The sequence below is a fragment of the Dipodomys merriami genome, unplaced genomic scaffold (assembly GCF_024711535.1).
Source record: "Dipodomys merriami isolate MVZ:Mamm:240054 unplaced genomic scaffold, mDipMer1.0.p SCAF_2, whole genome shotgun sequence".
NCBI lineage: Eukaryota > Metazoa > Chordata > Mammalia > Rodentia > Heteromyidae > Dipodomys > Dipodomys merriami.
Genome location: NW_027203381.1, coordinates 57184735 through 57204913, shown reverse-complemented (window position 1 = coordinate 57204913; position 20179 = coordinate 57184735). Strand labels below are relative to the sequence as shown.

The 20179-nt window shown below is 41.5% G+C and overlaps 1 protein-coding gene across 1 annotated transcript in view; it reads left to right on the top strand.

Moving 5' to 3' along the window:
- Positions 1-20179, top strand: part of Mcf2l2 (MCF.2 cell line derived transforming sequence-like 2) — a 214640-nt gene that overhangs the window by 86556 nt on the left and 107905 nt on the right. Inside the window, exons 11-13 of the mRNA XM_070029674.1 lie at positions 7548-7739; positions 10629-10820; positions 13063-13240. Coding sequence (XP_069885775.1) covers positions 7548-7739; positions 10629-10820; positions 13063-13240 — 562 coding nt within the window. The remainder of the gene's footprint in view (positions 1-7547; positions 7740-10628; positions 10821-13062; positions 13241-20179) is intronic.

The window sequence follows — 20179 nt, the reverse complement described above, 5'->3', positions numbered from 1 at the left end:
GGCCAACCTCCATTCAGACATGCTGGACCATTGTCTATGGGACTCCCTGCTATGGCTGTGCTCTTGGCTCATTGCTCAATGAACACACCTCTTCCATCTGCCACACTACCAAGTACTCAAGAGGAAATGTCTGATTTATAGGCTGCAACAACTCTCTAGTCTTCTGGAGTTGTCAGTATCTCAAAAAATGCCAGATAACAAGATTTTTAGTCTCCCTTAAAAATCATCAGAATTATTTTTTTTTACTATGGAGGCTTTAGTGATTGTTCATCCTTTTATTCAGGCTTTTAAGGCTCATGTGTATTTATTTTTATTTAGTATTAAAATAATGCAAAACATCTGTGTTACATTTATTAAAACAGGTCATTGACTATCTTGAATAAGAGCTACACAAACTACAATCTGGCTTTTTAAAAATAAACTACAGGGGCTGGGAAGGTGGCACAGTGGTAGAGTGCTTGCCTTGCATGCCAGAGGCCCTGGGTTTGATCCCTCAGCACCACATAAGCAAAAAGAAAAAAGCTGGAAGTGGCACTGTGGCTCAAGTAGTAGAGTGCTAGCCTTGAGCTGAAGAGCTGAAGGACAGCGCCCAGGCCCAGAGTTCAGGACCACGACCGGACCCCCCCAAAACATAAATAAAAAATAAATAAACTACAATCTAGTTTTGTTTTGTTTTTTTAAAGTTGTGTGTACCAGTACTGGGACTTGAACTTAGGGCCTGGGTACTATCACAAGGCTGGTGCTCTACCACTTGAGCCATACCAGCTTTTTGTTGATTAATGGGAAATGAGTGTCTTAGATTTATCTGTCTAAGCTGGCATTGTTCCTCAATTCTCCTGAGTAGTAGGTAAGAACGCTTAATCTGGAGGTTTGATAGTAAGGTCCTAGAAGACACCAGAAAGAGTTCATAATCTTGGCTGTGCAGCCGTCATCCCAGCACACATGAGGAGAACAGGTGGCTGGGAGATAACAAGAACACAGATTTGAGAGTGAGGTAGAGCCAGACTTAAGTCTCAGCTCTAATATCCACTAGCTGAGGGGCCCTCGCCGAGTATATTAGCCTTTCTAGACACAGTAGCCTCATCTATAAAACTTCTGAGTCTGCATAGAGTTTCTATGGAGATTAACTAAGTTAGATGCATAGTCAGGACCTCAGGAGTACCTGGAAGATACTAAGTGGTCAGTATGCAGAGGCTATTATTATTTATTTTTTTCCATTATAGCAATTCCCTAGCCATCCTTGAGAGGCAGAATCACAAAATTTTCTCCATGACCTTCCCCCAGGTCCACTTTGGACAGTTATGTCCAAATATTTGAGTAGTATGCTGAAGACTTAGATACTAAGGCCAAACAATGAAAGCATCTTGTGAGAATTTTCCCAGGCCCAGAAAACTCTAAGCTATTCTTTAAAAATTAGGCAGCTGCTGAGTGCTGGTGGCTCATACCTGTAATCCTAGCTACTTGGGAGCCTGAGATCTGAAGATCACAGTTCAAAGCCAGCCCAGGCAGGAAAGTCTGTGAGACTCTTATCTCCAGTAAACCAGAAAAAAGCCAGAAGTGGTTCTGTGGCTCAGGTGGTAGAGCGCTAGCCTTGCGTACCAAAAGGTTCAGGGACAGTGCTTAGGTTGAGTTCAAGCTCTAGGACCAGCAAAACAATAAACAATTTAAAAAATTACGCAGCCAAGCACTGGGCACGAATGTAATCTTAACTACTCAAGAGGCTGAGATCTGAGGATTACAGCTCGAAGCCAGCCTGGGCAGAAATGTATGTGAGACTCCAAAATTAATCTCTAATTAACCACCAAAGAACTGGAAGTAGAGTTGTCACTAAAGTGGTAGAGCACTAGCCTTGAGGAAAAAAATCCCAAGGACAGTGCCAGGCCCTGAGTTCAAACCCCAGGATCAGCAAAAGACAAAAAAAGAATTGAGCAGTTTGATGGGTACCAGTGGCATGCCTGTAGTCTACCTACTCAGGATGCTGAGATCTGAGAATTAATGTTCAAAAACAGCCTGGGCAGGAAAGTCTGTGAGACTCTTATCTCCAATTAACCATAAAAAAGCCAGAAAGTAGAGCTGTGGCTCAAGTGGTAGAGCATTAACCATGAGAAAAAAAAATAAGCTTAGGGACAACACTCAGTCCCTGAGTTCAAACCCCAGTACCAGTGTACACACACACACACACACACACACACACACACACACACACACACACACACACACACACACACACACACACACACACACACACACACACACACACACACACACACACACACACACACACCCCATAGGAGCTGGGTGCTGGTGACTATGCCTGTAATCCTTGATACTTATATGGGTGAAATCTGAGGATTGCAATTCAAAACCAGCCCAGGCAGGAAAGTCTGTGAGATGCTTATCTCCAACCGATAATCCATAAGTAATGTTGTGGCTCAAGTGGTAGAGTGCTAGCCTCAAGCAAAAAGAGTTCAGGGACAGTGCCTAGTCCCTGAGTTCAAGCCCCATGACCAACATACATACATACATACACACACATACATACATACATACATACACACACATACATACATACATAAATACTTAGGAGGAAAGACTTAGGAGGAAAAAAATTCAACAGAGACTTCATTTATGTTTTGCAATTTCTATATTTAAAAAGTCAGGCAAGTTTAAGCAACCAAAGGTCTCTAAGCCTGGGCAGAACAAGAATAGCCTCTTTTCTGTCAGTCTTTTGGTCAGAGTCAGATTTCAGGCTGAATTGGAAGCTTTGCCGGATCATCTTGATCCATTGTGCATCCACTTTTCTTTTATAAAATAGTATCTACCTCTAAGCAGTTGTAACATGTTAAAAAATCATCTGGGCAGTAATGGGCCCAAATCATCTGGACACCTGTAACCCTAGCTACTCAGGAAGTTGATAGCTGAGGGCTCATCGCTCAAAGCCAGCTCAGGCAGGAAAAATCTGTGAGACTCGTGTGTGTGTGTGTGTGTGTGTGTGTGTGTGCACGCGCGCGCGCACACACACACACACACACACACACACACACACACACGTGCATGCACGCCAATCCTGGGGCTTGAACTCAGGGCTTGTGCATTATCCCTAAGCTTTTGTGCTTAAGGGTAGCATTCTATACTTGAACAACAATAGCTTTTTCATGATTAGTTGGAGATAAAAGAGTCGCATAGACTTTCCAGCTCAGGCTGGCTTTGAACCATGATACTCAGTTCTCAGCCACCTGAGTAGCTAGGATTAGAGGTGTGATCACCAGCACCTGACTTCTGTGATTCTTTTACCTCCAATTAACCACTGAAGTGGAGCTATGGCCCAAGTGGTAGCATGCCAGCCTTGAGCGAAAATTCTGAGATGTTATCCAGGCCCTGAGTTTAAGTGCCTGTACCAGCACAAAAACAAATAAAAAATAATAAAAGAAGGAAGGAAGGAAAGCAGGAATGAAGGAAGGAAGGAAGGAAAGGGAACTGGAAGCTTTGGAACAAAAGACAGATGTGCATGATGCAGCCCTAGGTCAAGGATGAAGGCCTTAAACCCCATTAGAGACATTAGTGCAAGGCTGGTCCAAGGTGGAAGGATCTGTTGTTTTATATCCTTGGGCAACAGCAGCAACAAAACCAAGCACCTGTATAAGATCAAGGATGCCCCTGGGCCAGCTTCTCCCTTCTTTTTTTCTCCTCTTTCTCCCCACCCCCAACCAGGGCCTCCAGACTATTGGATGATGTTTCCTACATTTGGGAAGGTATTCCCTTCTTTGTTTGCTGACGTACACACTAATCTTCCATAGGCCCATGCAGATGCATCCAAAAGTGTGCTTTTCCAACTTTTTAGACATCCCTAATCCAGTCAAATTGACAGCCAAAACAAGCATCAGCATGAGCATAAAGGAAAAACAGGCAACCAGCTGTCTCCAGGAGAAAGCACAAAGGCCTAGGCACAGATGAGGAAGTGGTAGAGATGGATCAGAATTGCAAAGGTGTTGTGGATATGGGCTCTGCAAAGGTTGGCGGATGATGGAGGCAAGAGGGCAGAGGTTTTGAAATAGTTGAAATCAGAAACCAGTGCAAGGGGTGAGATCACTAGTGGACATCATCGCGACACCTAGTATTACTGTAAACAGGAAAGCCGGGTTAAATATGGTGTATTGGGTGCTCAGCGTGGTCACCAAGGATGTGAGCACTCTGTTTCCAGAAACTCTTTGGAGTTCAGAGGTCATTACTGTCTCATAAGGCCATCAAGCAAATGACTGTCTCCGCCAGCGCATTAGTTTATTTGTGCTGTTGATCAAATATTTCTTGGATGCCTAGTGATTTCAAAAACCTTATATTTTAGTGGTAGTGAATAGAGGAAGGAAGAATCATATGTCAAAGTAAACAATGGGTAATGATGGCTCACACCGGTAATCCTAGCTCCCCTAGAGGCTGAGATCTGAAGACTGCAGTACAAAGTGAGCCTGAGCAGAAAAGTCCATGAAACTTATCTCCAGCTAACTAGCAAAAAGTCAGAAGTGAAGCTGTGGCTCAAGTGGTAGAATGCCAGCCTTGAGCATAAAATCTAAGAGACAGCACCCAGGCTCTGAGTTCAAGCCCCAGTATCAGCAGCAAACAAATAAATCAATAACTTTCATATAGACATAAATGCTGTTGAAAAATTAAAGCATAATATAGAGCCCAGGAAGCTGGCAGGTAGATTTGTGTGACCTTCTAGAAGTTAGGGAAGTCCTATGAAAAGAAGCTTATACTAGGATGACCCAGGAGGCCATTCCAGAGAAGGGGCCTGGGGCAGGAGCTAGTATGGTTCCCCATCTTACTGAAGCCAGATTGCTGCAGTAGCCCTTTTAGATCTGGGAAGGGCTCTGCTGTCTCTCTTGCTGTCATTCTTGACATAGTAACTAGAGCAATAGTTTAAAACTATGAGTGAGTTTCTCTCCTCAAGGGTACCCTTGAAGCTCCTCATGGGTACCCTCCAGGGTACCCATATCCCATTGCGTAAAAGCCAAAATATTTCAGCCCCAGCCCCAGCTCCACTGTCCTCTTGGATCACCCTTTCTACTTGTGCCCTTGGCTCCAGCCACATTCATCCTGTTTCTCTGACTGAGTAAACATTCCCCAGCTTTGAGGTTGTTCTACACTCAGGTCTTTTGGCTTGTTGTGTGGAGGGTTCCAAAGATCATGCTCAAATATGAAGATTTGCCAGGAGGATTTATGGGATTCAGAATTCTGATCTAGTACAGTGAAAAGATACCCAGTAAATTTAGCATGGGGGCAAAGCATATAGAACCAAATCCACAGGAAAATAGGCACAAACTGGTGTGTGTGTGTGTGTGTGTGTGTGTGTGTGTGTGTGTGTCTGCCAGTCCTTGAACTCAAGGCTTGTGTGCAGTCCCTGAGCTCTTTTGCTCAAGGCTAGCTTTCTATCACTTGAGCCACAACACTCTTTCTGGCTTCTTTTGTTGGTTAATTGGAGATAAGAGCCTCATGAACTTTCCTAAGCAGGCTGGCTTCCAACTGCGATCCTCAGATCTCAGCCCTGAGTAGCTAGGATTACAGGCAAGGGCCACTGGTGCCTGGCTTGATTTTTTTCTTTTTATGTTGGGGGTCAAAGCCAGAGTGTTGTATATGATAGGTAAGCACTATTACCCCGAGGTATCACAGTCAAGGACTATAGGAACCCTCTCCAGATCCAGTCCCTGGATGCTAATGGATCCTACCTTGCATGCAGACCTCTCTAAAGGAAGCAACTTCACACATGCTGGTTAACTGGTTAGCTCTTCACAGCACGACTTAGCACCTTTACGAAAAGACCTTCTCTTAGCATCCCACTTAAGACTGCGAGTCCTCCAGAACTCTGTCCTCTCTCAGGCTGATTTTTCATAGGCATTACCATACCATTACCATCATTCCCATAGCAGACACTGAAAACAGAAAAAGAACCTGGCTGGGCAATCCAGGCAAAGGCCCCTCCCACAGAGGCTCTGTATTCCCTTACCAAGGTCTTGAGCCGTCCTGTGTGCAGGCCCCTAGACATTGTATCACTATAACCTTGAATAGTCACACATGCATGAAGGTCCCTGGACATAAGGTCTTGGTCCCTGGAAGACTTGCATGTGAACAACAGGCTGACTGGACCCCAGAAGTGTGAGCTGTAAGCGGTATCCAATGAGAGGGGCTAAAGGATGCGTGGAGAGCTGGTATAGGCTGTGTGGAGCCTCTGGTTTGAGACTGGGGACTGAGAGAGGCTGTCCAGTTATCTTGAGGGTCATGTAGCTCTCCCCTAGAGACAACTTATAACTCCTGCACAATGACATCCCAAACAGGTGTGTGTACCTCTGCAGCAGACGGGGCATTTTAGAAACATGCTTATCTAAATCCCTTCATTGTCAAGTGTAATGGTACATCCCTGTACTTGGGAGCTCTGCTTATCTTTTTCTTCAATAAAATTTTGCCATTTTACTTTTTGTCTCTCCGTCTGACAAAGGATTTGAATCAGGTGTTTCACTCTCGGTACTATATAACTTGTGTATTTAATTGGTTTTTGTCTGTTCCTCCTGGTGCACCGCAGGGAGTTTTGCCTGCTGCATTTCCCACCTAGCCACTACACCTTGGAAGGAGTATGTGATCCTCACGATGTATCATGGACTAGTGGGTAAATGCTTCAAAACAAGCAAATGTAGCATGTGTGGTCTGGAGAAGGGAACCTGCAAAACGAGAGAGAAAATGTGGCAGCTAGCAGATGGGATGAGGTAAAGCAGGGACCTATGGGCCTTGGAAGGACATTGTTTTGGTTTGGGTCTGTTTTATTTAAGACAAGGTCTTGCTACAGAGTCCAAGCTGGCTTCCAACTCATTATGTAATCCAGGCTGGCTGCAGACTCACAATCTTCCTGCCTTGAGGCCTCCCAAGTACAGGGATTACAGCGATGTACCATTACACTTGACAATGAAGGGATTTAGATAAGCATGTTTCTAATGCCAGGTCTGCTGCAGAGGTACACACACCAGGTCTGTACCAGTTTCACAACTCCAGCCAATCCCCATTCTCTTCAGGTCCTAGTATCTTTCTTCTTTTTCCTTTTAATCAATAGCAGGATTCAGAGTCCCTTACTCAACTTCAGTCTATCCCCATTCTTCTTAGAGCCTACTTTCTGTCTTTTTTATTCTTTTAGCCAATTCGAGGAATTCAGAGTCTCTTACTATGTGTATGATAATTCTTTGTGATTTCTGCCAGTATGCCTTATCTCAATGGTAATCATTTAATGATCTGTATAATTATTCTCTCATTTCTCCATAAAACATAAGATTCCTGGCTTGTTAACACTATATTCTATGTGATCACTATTTGAAGGGTATGGGTGAGTCTAAATTAGGCTAGACTTTCTAGGAACCAGGGGTTATCAGGGAGCATTCTTAGGTTCCCCAGCTAAGAGCTGGATCAGCAGCATTTCTATAGCCCCTCTCCAGGTTCCAAAAACACAGCCCCATGATGCCCTGGCTCTGGTCTAAGCCTCTCACACTTAGCTGTGGCTGTTCATTTTGCAGGAGCCCCTGGAGAAGGCCCAGTTGCTTGCACTGACTGGAGACCAACTTACCCAAAGCCAGCATTCCACAGTGGATAGCATCAGGCCCAGGTGTGTGGAACTCAGGCACCTCTGTGATGACTTCATCAATGAAAACAAGAAAAAATCTGACATTTTAGGCAAGTCCTTGGAGTTGCATAGACAACTAGACAAGGTGAGCAGAACAAAGCCATGAACATGCCTACAAAATTTTCTATAAAACAAATGTAGTCCTGTTTGTCTTCCTGCTTCATACAATGGCCCAGAGGATCTTCCTATGGGAAAGGTGATCACGTACTGTCAAAGCCTGTTATGAATTTCAGGCCATAGAAGTATAGAATTATAGAAGGTAAAAAGTATACCAGACATCTCACCACCATCCATTAAAATTAACTGAAGTTACAAGGCACTGATGGCTCATGTCTATGAACCCTAGCTGCTCAGGAGGCTGAGATCTGAGGATTGCTGTTCAAAGCCAGCTTGGGCAGACAAGTCCAAAAGACTCTTAACTCCAGTTAACTCCCCAAAAATTCAGAATTGGAGGTATGGCTCAAGTGGTAGAGTGCTAGCTTTGAGTGAAAAAGCTACGCAAGAATGTGAGGCTCTTAGTCTAAGCCCCAGTACCAGCACGCACGTGTATACACACACACACACACACACACACTTAATTGAAGTCCATTCCTATCTGTGAAGCAAAGTTTTTCCCATGGGGACATTTCTAGACTCCCTTTTGGATATACTGAGTCAAGTAACTCATTTGAAAAATGTTTTCCTTATAAAGAGGCCAGAGGTTGTGAGACACTCCGTTGCAACTCCTTACCATTTATGGAATTCTTAACTCAGTTCCCACCAGAGCATACTCATGTCATTTATTTAATTCCCACAATATCTCTGGGGACAGTATAATGACTCGTTGTACAGAGGCACAAACCAGTACTGAGCATCATGAAGTCATGAGCAGATGAGAAACACCTGGTGAGCAGGTGCTACTTGCAGATTTGCTGATATGCCATCTCAGATCTTAGATGATACCCAAGAATCAGTGTATTAGTCAAGTGCCAGTGGTGCTGGTGGAGGAAAGGCTGAAACCCCTGGGGATGAGTGATTGCTGAGACCACATCTAGGTGACTAAGCAAAGCCAAATTTGAAGCCAGGACAGCCAGATTGTAAAGTCAGGCTTCTTGAGCAAAACAGCAAGGCTGGGGGCACTGGGCCTTAGAGGGAGCAGGTGTGCAGATCCTGGTGCCTTTCAGCAGTGACCTCTAAGGGTAAGTGCCTACTTAGCACAAGCGGTAACTTCTGGAGCTTTCCCTGTCAGCTGTTGCAGCCTGGGGCTGATGGCCATGAGTCAGCACATGGCATCCCACAGCTGTTTCTGTTCTGTGGTCCAGCACCACCCGAGCTGTTTACATCATCCCATAGCCGAAGGGATTTTCATGTCAATGAAATACAGTTGTTCCAGAAACAAGTGGCTTAGAAGCGGCTGATGCACAGCCTGCTCTGGGTTGCTGACCTGGCTGCTGTCTCGGCTTTCTCGGTCCCCATTTCTGCTCCATTGAGACTCGGCTTAATGGTTTCTGCACATCTAGGCATAGTGTGTAAAGACAAAATTTTCACAGTATATATCAAAGTGTGATACTGTATTATTAGGCAAATCCAGAAATGTCAGAAGGAAGAGGAAAAGGCTAATCATGAATGTCTGTGCATCCCATTCTTTCCTTCCATCCCCAGTCACTGGTAATCATTTGTTTAAAAACATCTTTAAAAATTTTAAAGTATAGTATACATTCAGTGCAGATAAACTCGGGGGGAGGGTGGATAAAGGCACACATTTAAGTTGTTTGTAATTTCCCCCTTAGAAATAACCACTTTGGACAGTTTCTTTGTGATTAAGAACATATGTTCATGGAGTTGTTTTATATTACTCTTTCAGGTCTCATGATAAATGTAAATACAGATGTTCTTGCTAAAGCTTCTTTTCATACAAATTTTCAGGTTGCACAGGGGCTTCTGTTTTTTGGTTGAAGCATCCCAGTAGAGTTGAAAAGAGCAAAGAAAACATCCCATATCAGATTCCATTGTAATGTATACAACAGTTGAGTATTGCTGCTTTAAGTAATAAAGTTTCACATTTTTAGATGCTTCTGTAAGAAAAGCCAATGCCAATAAATGCAAATGGGGACCAGCTAGAATTCCAAAGTGGAGAGAAGTGCTTTTTTGTTAAAGAGATGTTTGTTCCCTCACAGGAAGCCAGCTAGGACCAGGTTTAAATGCCTCATTAGCCACCTCGTGCCCTTGTAACTAATTGGGATGTAAGGCTTGTGGTCTAGTAGGTCTCGTAGGTAAGCCTGAAGCCACTGACTCCATTTATCTATGGTTGTCCTGGAGATGTTGCAATTACTAACAGTCAAGACGAAAAGAATGTTTTTGTCATTGTTTATAATATTTCCATTTTTATTATTATAAAGGCAATGTCACAGAGGGGCTACAATTATGAGTACATTTATGAATACAAATATGAGTACATTTCTTTTTAGACAGTGTCACCCCCTTCCCTTGCTTTCTCCCTGTTTTTCCTTCCTATCTTCACCCACAAGTTGTATGGTTCATTTTCAACATGGTGTCTAGTGAGTACCACGGCTGAATTTTCACCCTTTGTCCCACCATTTCTATGCATCCCATACTCTCCCAAAGACAGATAAATGAACAAATAAGACAAAAACAAAGAAAAACAAAAACAATAACAGAAAAAACCCTCTTGTTTCCATTTCCTGAAGTTCATTGCAATAAATATAATTCTATATGATCAGAGGCACATAGAAGAAGAATGTTTATACAATTCATTTTACTGAGTGAGTGTTTTCCTGAGAAAGGCTCACCTATAGAATTAGCTTGGTTATTTCTACTTCATGGTTTTATTTACAATGCATAGACCTCTAAACTTTGTGCTGTACTCTAGCAATTTCCCATTCTCCAGTATGCTTGTAGACCCCTAAGGAGCCCCAATCTCCTAAGGAGGGTGGTAGTTCTGAGTTGTCAGGTTAACCATGTTTCTTTTCAAAAGGTCAGCCAGTGGTGTGAAGCCGGAATCTACCTATTAGCTTCCCAAGCTGTAGACAAGTGCCAGTCTCGAGAGGGAGTTGATGTTGCTTTGCATGACATTGAAACATTCTTGGGTACTGCCAAAGAGTACCAGTTGCTCAGCCCTAAGGAATTTTATAACCAATTTGAGTCAATCCTCACTCTGGATATAAAGGTAATGTTTCTGGGTTATTTCTGAAGCTGGTTGTATTCTGTTTCTGGGTTAGTATGGTTGGGTGAGGAATGAGGGAAGAGAAAGACTTTACCTGTTGCCTAAATAGTACCTGCTGGATATCAGGAGCAGGAAGTACTAAGCAGGCTACAGATCCCAAGCCCTTGGGTGGTCTCCCAGCTTAAGTGTCTTGGAAAACTGACCTTCACAGGCAACTCAATATCACCATCAGCTATTCATTTTCCTTCTAATACTTATAAGCATCTCTAGTGAATCATGCACACTCTCCTTTTCTCTAAATTAGTGCTATACTGAGGATGGAACACAGGTCTTCATCATGCTAGGCAAGAACTTGACCACTGACATACACCCAAAGCCATACCCTATATTGTTTTTTTTTTCATTCTGAGTCTTCAAAATGTGATTTGTATTTTATATTTATTTCTGGGTGTTCTCAGCTCAATGTCATAGAGCACACATTTGAAAAGAAAAGTTGACAACTGTGTGTAGTGGTGTGCACCTATAATCCCAGAACTCAGAAAGCTGAAGTACATGGATCATGACTTTGAGGCCAGCTTGGGTCACAAAATGATACCTGTTCCCCCCAAAATGAAAGAAGCAGATGACTGCATCTGGACATGCCTGCCCAGTCCAGGGTCATGGAGCACATGTTTCAAAAGGAAAGGTGGCAGCCATGCAAGCTTCTGAGCATGCTCACTTAATTTTATAATAAGCCAAGTTTACTCTAAATCACCAAAAAGAATGAGTCAGAGTTATTCAGTGACCCTGGCTGATTCTCAGAAGGTTCTCCAAAGAGTCTTAAGTGAAACAAAAAGAAAGGACAACCTGAAGGTGTGTGAACACAGGAGTTCACCCCCAAGTTGCCTCCTTTGTTTAGAGGCTAACCAGAATAAACCCAGATCAATACTGACAGAATCTCCCACTACAGATGTTCTTTATAGCTGAAACTCCTGTGTCCTCTCAGGGCTCTGAAATGTTCTTATAGAGTGACAAGTGTACAAAGGAAAATTCCTTTTCCATTTACATACTACATCAATCTCAGAGTGTCTATTGAACCTGAACTGTGAGAATTAATCATCTTCAGCACCCCAAGTGGCTTATAGAAATCTAGCTCTTTTATTCTGAGTCTCTCCTTTGATTGTTCAAACCATCCAGAAGATGGATGTCAGAAGCCAGGCACTGGTGGCCCACACTTGTAATATACCCTAGCTATTCAGGAAGCTGATATCTGAAGCCCGCCTAGGCAGGAAAGTCTGTGAGACTTTCATCTCCAATTAATCAACAAAAAAAAGCCAGAGTGAGGTATGGCTCAAGTGGTAGAGTGCTACCCATGAGTGAGAAAGCCAAGTGAAAATGTGAAGCTCTGAGAAGAAAGAGGAGAAAAGGGAGGAAGAGAAAAAGAAACAAGAGGAGAAAGAGGAAGAGGAAAAGGAGAATTTGACATTTGAGTTAGTGTTTCAAAGAAAAGGCTTCCCACTTCTCCAGATGCACCAGTGTTAGGAGATGTCCTTGTAGAAATAAGGCTGGGAAAAACCCCATTCTCCTGAATGCAGGCCTTGGGATAACTCACAGACTTCCAGGACTTCTTTGTTTCCCTAAGCCTTTGTAGAGCTCTTTCTTGAGCTCCTTTGTCAGGAGCTCCCTTCCTTGCCTCTGGCAGTTCTTCACAACTTCCATAATGAGCAGAGATCACACATAACACTTAAATGTGAATCCTTTTTATTACAGACGCTTTGTGGTACCCTTGATCCAACTTCAGAATTTAGAGCCTCTTTCTCCTAAGAGCCCATACAACTCTTTCTTCCACTAGGATCTTTATTCAGGGACACTTTCTGAATCTAAAATGTTCCTGGTTTGTTCATTGCCCTAGTGCCCTTTATCTGTGGCCTGTGGCATCCTTTGCTCCTATTAATGGATATAGTTTTTGAACATTTATCCAGCCAACAAATATTTACCAAGCACGACCTCATGCCAGGAAGTGTTCCCCACATTAAAAAATACAGTAGTGAAAAGCCATGGTCATGGCCCCCAAAGGTCTCAAGTGGGAGGCACAGACTCTGAGAAGCACAACTTTGGAGCCTAGCAACACTTGTAGTGACTTGCAGAAAGATGCCCGGAGGAGGCAGGGACTGGAGGGAAGAGGAAAGGAAGGAAAGAATGAATGATTATGTGCTCAGGCATCGTATACAGACCTGTTCATCAAGATTTGCTTTTGTTTCCTCAGGCTAAAGCCCAGAAAGTCCTGCAGAAGCTGAGTGATGTGCAGGAAATATTTCATAAGAGGCAAGTGAGTCTGATGAAACTGGCAGCCAAACAGACCCGTCCAGTACAGCCTGTGGCCCCCCATCCGGATTCTTCCCCAAAATGGGTGTCACCAAAAAGCAACATGCCCTCTATCCTGGGTAGGTTATTTGGGAGAAGGAAGCTGTGTGGCTCATGTGTTTTCTCCTCAACTCTGAGGGTTGAGATTGTGATTGTCGAAGGTAAATAATAGTTGTTTTGAGTGTTATGATTTAAAAGAAACTATAGATATGGCTTTGTGCAGACATTCAAAGCTTTCCTAGATGGAAAGAGAAACTTGAAATCTAGTAAAAGAATAACGCAAATGCACAAATAACATTAGCATCAAGGACTTTTAAAGGCTCCACTAGCAATAGAGTGGGATAGTTGGTTTTTCAAAAAGATAAAGATAGTTAGCAGGACATTAGTGGCCCACACTTATAATCCTTAGCTACTCATCAGGCTAAGATCTGAGCATTCTGGATTAAAGCCAGCCAGGACAGGAAAGTCCCCAAGACTCACATCTCCAATCAATTACTAACAAAACCCAGAAGTGGACTGCCAGCCTTGAGCAAAAAAAGCTGTACAAGAGTAAGACATTGAATGCAATCCCTAGTACTGACAAACACAATATAATCATGATCATGATCATCATGGTAAGTTTTGTCATTATTTAGAAAATACCTAGTTAGGGACTCAGTGGTAGAGCGCTTGCCTTGCATGCCTGAGACCCTAGGTTCGATTCCTCAGCACCACATAAGCAAAAAGAAAAAAGCCGGAAGTGGTGCTGTGGCTCAAGTGGTAGAGCGCTAGCCTTGAGCTGAAGAGCTGAGGGACAGCACCCAGGCCCAGAGTTCAGGCCTCATGACCGGACCAAAAAAAAAAAAAAAAAAGAAAAAGAAATACCTTGTTAGTTTCTGTGTTCAAACCCATGTAAATAAGACCTTACATATTTAATACAGTGCATTTACCCCCATATAAATGGAAAAAAATTATAAGTTTAATGTTTCTAGACCAATATGGCTATTAATTTCTGTACAATGCCAATTCAACATGGTAAACTGGGATATGATTTCCAAAATTGACAGCACAACTAAAGTTTCCAAAAATCAAATAATATATATTTACATTTATATTTATATAAAAAGATTTGAAAATAGCAGTATGTTATATGTCAATAGCAGCAACAGCTTTTCCAGGTTCTGCAGTCATCTGAGCAAAATTAGACATCTAGCACACTCTATTAATAAAAAGAAAAAAAGATAAAAATCAAAATCCTAGAAAAATGCAAAGTTCTGTTACTGTTGTGGTACCTGGTACTACTTAATTAGCTTCTCAATCATCATCTGGAAGGGGAATAATAAATTTTACAAAAAGTAAATAAGTTGTAACGTACATTCCAGTTAATCTTTACTATTTCAGTTGATTAGAAAGCCTTAAGTCAGGTAATGTAAGTATTCTAACTTTATTCTTCAAGACTACTGTAAGTCACGTTCATTTCTATGTAAAATTTAGAATCATGTTTTAATTTCCACAGGAATTGTGATTGTTACTGAATTGAATATGTGGATCAATTTGGAGACAACTGTTATTTTACCACTATTGAGTATTTCAACTTAGGAATATGCTAGAATTTTACATTTATTTGAGTCGTCTTTAATTTTTCCTAACAACAACATAGTTGGTATTGGGCATTTCATGATTTTTAAACCCTATAGTCAGTGGAATTTACTGCATATAATTAATTATAATTTATTCTATATAACTGATAATATATTCATGAATAGAAGTACAATCATGCATCTGAGAATGGAGGTAAGTTCATAACTTTTGTTTCAATCCTTACTTTTCCCCTGTCTTACTTTTAAGGCCAAGGCCATTCTAATGTGCAAGGTTGAATAAAAGTGATACAAGCACACATGCTTGTCTTTCCTCAATGTTAGATGAAAGAGTTAATGTTTCGCCTTTAACCACAAAGGTACCTCTAAGTTCGATGACTTTCATCAGCTTGAGGATTTCCCTTCAATTCCTAGTGTTTTGAGAGGCTCTCATGTGGTTTTTTTCACTCAAGGTGAGACTCTACTACTTGAGCCACACTTCTTTTTTTTTTTTTAATTTAATTTTATTTTATTTGTGAACATACTGTACAGAGGGGTTACAATTACATGGGCAGGATAATGCATACATTTCTAACCAAGCATTGCAGCCTCCTCCTTTGGTTTACCCTTCACATCCCTTCCCAGCCTCCCCCCTCCCCCCCAATCCCAATCCTTCTCCTTCCCCCCTTCCCCCTCCCCCCCCCCCCCCCGCACCGACGTTGTAAAGCTCGTTTAGGACATGACAACTTGTACTTCTCATTGTTGCAACAGGTCCACCTGTATCCTTAAACAACTGGTTTTTCCCCATCTCCTCCACAAGTTATACTGACATCAAATATAGTGAAAGCAGGGGTTATACTGTGGGGGAGGGACATACAAAGCAACAAAGAGATAATCTTATAAATGCGTTAGAAACACATGCATGAAAGATAAAAACATTAAAATACATATCTAAGGGTTCATTTTCCTGATATCACATTATCTGACCTTTTCCGCTTGACTCATACATATACTAGATATTGCAAATAAGGGAAACCATGGGACCTATGTTTCTTTGGGCCTGGCTTACTTCACTTAATATAATTTTTTCCAAGTTTTTCCATTTCCTAACAAATGGGGCAATGTCATTCTTTCTGATGGAGGCATAGAATTCCATTGTGTATATATACCACATTTTCTTGATCCATTCATCTACTGAGGGGCATCTGGGTTGGTTCCATATCTTAGCTATGGTAAATAATGCTGCAATAAACATAGTTGTGCTGGTAGCTTTAGTGTGGTCTTGTTTGTAAACATTTGGGTAAATGCCCAAAAGTGGGATTGCTGGGTCATAGGGGAGTTCTATGTGAAGTCTTTTGAGGAACCTCCATACTGCTTTCCAAAGTGGTTGAACAAGTTTACATTCCCACCAACAATGAAGTAAGGTTCCTTTCTGTCCACATCCCCTCCAGCATCTGTTGTTGTTAGAGTTCTTGATTTTTGCCGTTCTAACTGGGGTGAGGTGATATCTCAATGTTGTTTTGATTTGCATTTCTTTTATGGCTAGGGATGTTGAACATTTCTTCATGTGTCTATTGGCCATTCTTCTTTCTTCTTCAGAGAAGTTTCTCTTTAAGTCTTTCGCCCATTTATTTATTGGGCAGTTGTTTCTTTGAGGATTTGTTGTTGGGGGGTTTAATTTTTTGAGTTCCAAGTATATTTTAGGCATGAGACCCTTGTCCGTTGTATGGCTAGTAAAGATCTTCTCCCAATCCGTGGGCTTTCTATTGATCTTGCTAGCTATGTCATTTGCCCTGCAGAAGCTCTGCATCTTTATGCAATCCCATTTGTCCAACCTTTCTTTGATTTGTTGTGTTTCTGGGTCTCTATTCAAAAAATTTCGGCCTGAGCCAAGGAGACCTAGGGTTTCTCCTATTCCATCCTGTAATGTTTTCAGAGTGTCTGCTTTGAGTTCAAGGTCTTTGATCCATTTGGAGTTGATTCTGGTGCAGGGTGATATATAAGGATTGAGACACACTTCTGTTTCCACTTTTTATGCTGTTTAATTGGAGATAAGAGCCTCATGAAATTTTCTGCTAGGCTGATTTTGAACCATGATTCTCTGACCTCAGCCTCCTGAGTTGCAGGTCTGAGTCACTGGAGCCCTTTTACTTTTTGTCATGATCATTGATTTTTTATTCATTAACTATACATCTAATTATCTTCTTCTTATTATTTTTAAATAGTTGTACAAAGGGGTTACAAGTCAACATATCAGTTTATGGGTACAACCCATCTTGATGATTATCACCCCTTTCATCCCGAATCCTACCCAGCCCTTTGATTACTGAAGTTTTAGATGCTCTTTTTTGATTCATATACCAAAATCATCACATGGGTGTTTGCCATATTATTCACTATTAATATGATGGATTATAATGGTTAATTTTCAAATATTAAGGCAACTATACATTCTTTGCATAATCTGCTCTTGGCATGATGCACATGCCATTTTTCACATCATATATTATAAAGTTCTGTTTCTAAGCACACACACATGTTCATAATTTTATGTCTCCTACATATACTATATACTAAATATCAAAGCTTTCTTCTAAAAATTGGACTCTATTATTGAGAGGACCATAAATTATGCTAATTTTTATATTATGAAATGTCTTTTATTCGTTCCTATATTCTTTGATGTTTTGTCTAATACAAATATAACAGTCATTTGTCTTTCTTAAGCTTAATATTTGCATGCAGTTCTTCTATCTACTTATTTCTGAGAAGAGCATATCATGAATGACCTCTTAATGCATCTTTTTTTATTTTTGTCAATCATGGGGCTTGACCTCAGGGCCTAGCACTATTCCTCAGCTCTTTTGCTCAAGGCTAGCACTCTACTATTTTGAGCCACAGTGCCACTTCCAGTTTTCTTTCTCAGGGACTTTCCTGCCTTGGCTAGCTTTGAACCATAATCCTCAGATTTCAGTCTCCTGAGTAACTAGAATTACAGGTGTAAGCCACCATCGCCCAGCTGATATTAATTACAGTGTTTAGTACACTTATTTATAAATTACTGGATTTCAATATATATAGTGCTGGTCCTATAGCTTGAACTCTGCCTGGGTGCTTTTTTTTTTTGCTCAATGCTCTACCTCTTGACCCACAGCTCCACTTCTGTATTTTTTGGGTGGTTAATTGGAGATAAGAGTCTTAGAGATTTTCCTGCCTGGGCTGGTTTCAAACTGTAATCCACATGTCAGCTTCCTGACACTGGCAAGTAGCATAGCAAATGTTTTTGAGAATTCAGTTTTACTTGACTTAATGGCCTATTGGCATAGTTCTTTATATTGTTTTTCCCACAAATGTTCCTATAGAAATTGTCTTAATATCTTTAATTTATCTTTTTATTTTTCTTTTGCCGGTCCTGGAGCTTGAACTCAAGGCCTGGGTGCTCTCCCTGAGCCTATTTGTTCTCAATGATAACACTCTACCACTTGAGCCACAGTGCCACTTTTGGCTTTTTCTAAGTAGTTTATTAGAGATAAGAGTCTCACAGACTTTTCTGCCTGGGCTGGCTTCAAACCATGATCCTCAGATCTCAGCCTCCTGAGTAGCTAGGATTACAGGCCTGAGCCACCAGCGCCTGGCCAACAGCATAGTTTCTTAAGCTTCCCTCCCCATCCTCTGGGCCAGTCTTATCATTGAAGGAAAAAATGTAACTAGGCAGAAATTAACACCAAAGAAAGTAACCCAAAGACCACCAGGACAGAAATCAAGTAGAAGAAAAGATTTATTGCCAGCAGAGCTGACAAGGCCAAGTTCTCATGAGGAAACGGAGAAAATGGTGCAGTCTGCCTCCTTGGAGGCCCCTTTTATATGGTCGGGGGACGGAAGTGGGAGGTGCCTCACCTACTGCGCAGGCTCTGCCATTGAGGGCAGAGATTAGGTCTGCGAGGTGGGCGTTTCCTTGCAATCATAAATATTATATCTATATATGTTAAAAAAAAATACCTGCTGTGGGGGCTGGGAAGGTGGCGCAGTGGTAGAGCGTTTGCCTTGCATGAGTGAGGCCCTGGGTTCGATTCCTCACCACATAAGCTGAAAAAGCTGGAAGTGGGGCTGAAGCTCAAGTGGTAGAGTGCTAGCCTTCAGCTGAAGAGCTGAGGGACAGATCCAAAGTCCAGAGTTCAGGCCCCAGAACCGACAAAAAAAAAAAAAACCAAACAAACAAACAGACAAAAAGCCTGCTATGATTGAGTGAGTCAGTGCTGATGATAGAATCTAGAGCCTTTTTCAATGCTAGGCAAACATACTACCACAGTCATACTATGCCCAGTCATGGTATTATAATTTTTAGATAATCATGTATCTTTCAAGTAAGCGAAGGGATGAAAAAGCATAATTATGCACATGTATATGTGTCTATGTCTTTTGTCATTTATATTTGCTCTCTTATTCACTGTTTCCAGTATTCCTCTTCTTTGTTGTTGTAGATCTGAATTACCATCTTTAATATTTTTATTCAGGATAAGGAACTTCTGTTGGCACTCTTGTTGGTAAAACATTCCTTAGTTTTTATCTGCAAATTATGAGGTCTTTTGAAGACCGTTCAGCATAATGTATGGTTCTATCTTCCAGCATACATTGACTTTTTAATATTTTTATTGTAAAAATACTGTACAGAAGGGTTACAGTTACGAGTAAGGTAATGAGTACATTTCCTATGAGCATTGTTACCTCCTCCTTTGTTTTTCCCCTATTATCCCTTCCTTCCCCACCTTCCCAACTCCTCCCTCCCCCTACCACAAGTTATAAAATTCATTTTCAACCTAGTTTCTTGTACATCTCATTGTTACAATGGGTCAACCTGTATCCTTATTTCAGCGTTTTGTTATTTCCCTTCCCCTCTTGTATATACATTGACTTTTTAAAAGAAGCCCTGGTGAGTGTTTAGTTTATTTCTTCTTCTGAAATTTTCTGTGGAAACACACATACACACAGATACATCTCCAAATGCATATCACAGGCATGCATGCACATGTACAGGAACTCCCTTCTTGGATGGTTGGAAAAAGAACTTGGTTGTCCTGACTGTCCACCTCTCCTCAAGATAAACTCTATTCACTCCTATCAGTTGGCCTCTTTCATTGTTCAAGGCACATATGTTTGTTACAAGCAAATAAAAGGATAGGTTGCTTTTATAGGCTCTGCAAATACAAGATTCATAATAGATAAAGCTCCTTTCCAGCTTCAACAAGTCTTTATTATTGTCTGAACAAGCTGTCATTGATTTTGGATAGGCAACTAGCTCACTTTGTCAAACAATCCTACACTTTTGTTTATGGCAAGTAACCACTAAGTATGCACTCATGCAAATCACTAACAGGATTTTCAAACACATTTGTCTTATTCCTTAGTAACAGAATGCATGCCAAGATATATCATGGTATTCGATAGTGCAAAGAAAGCAGTCAA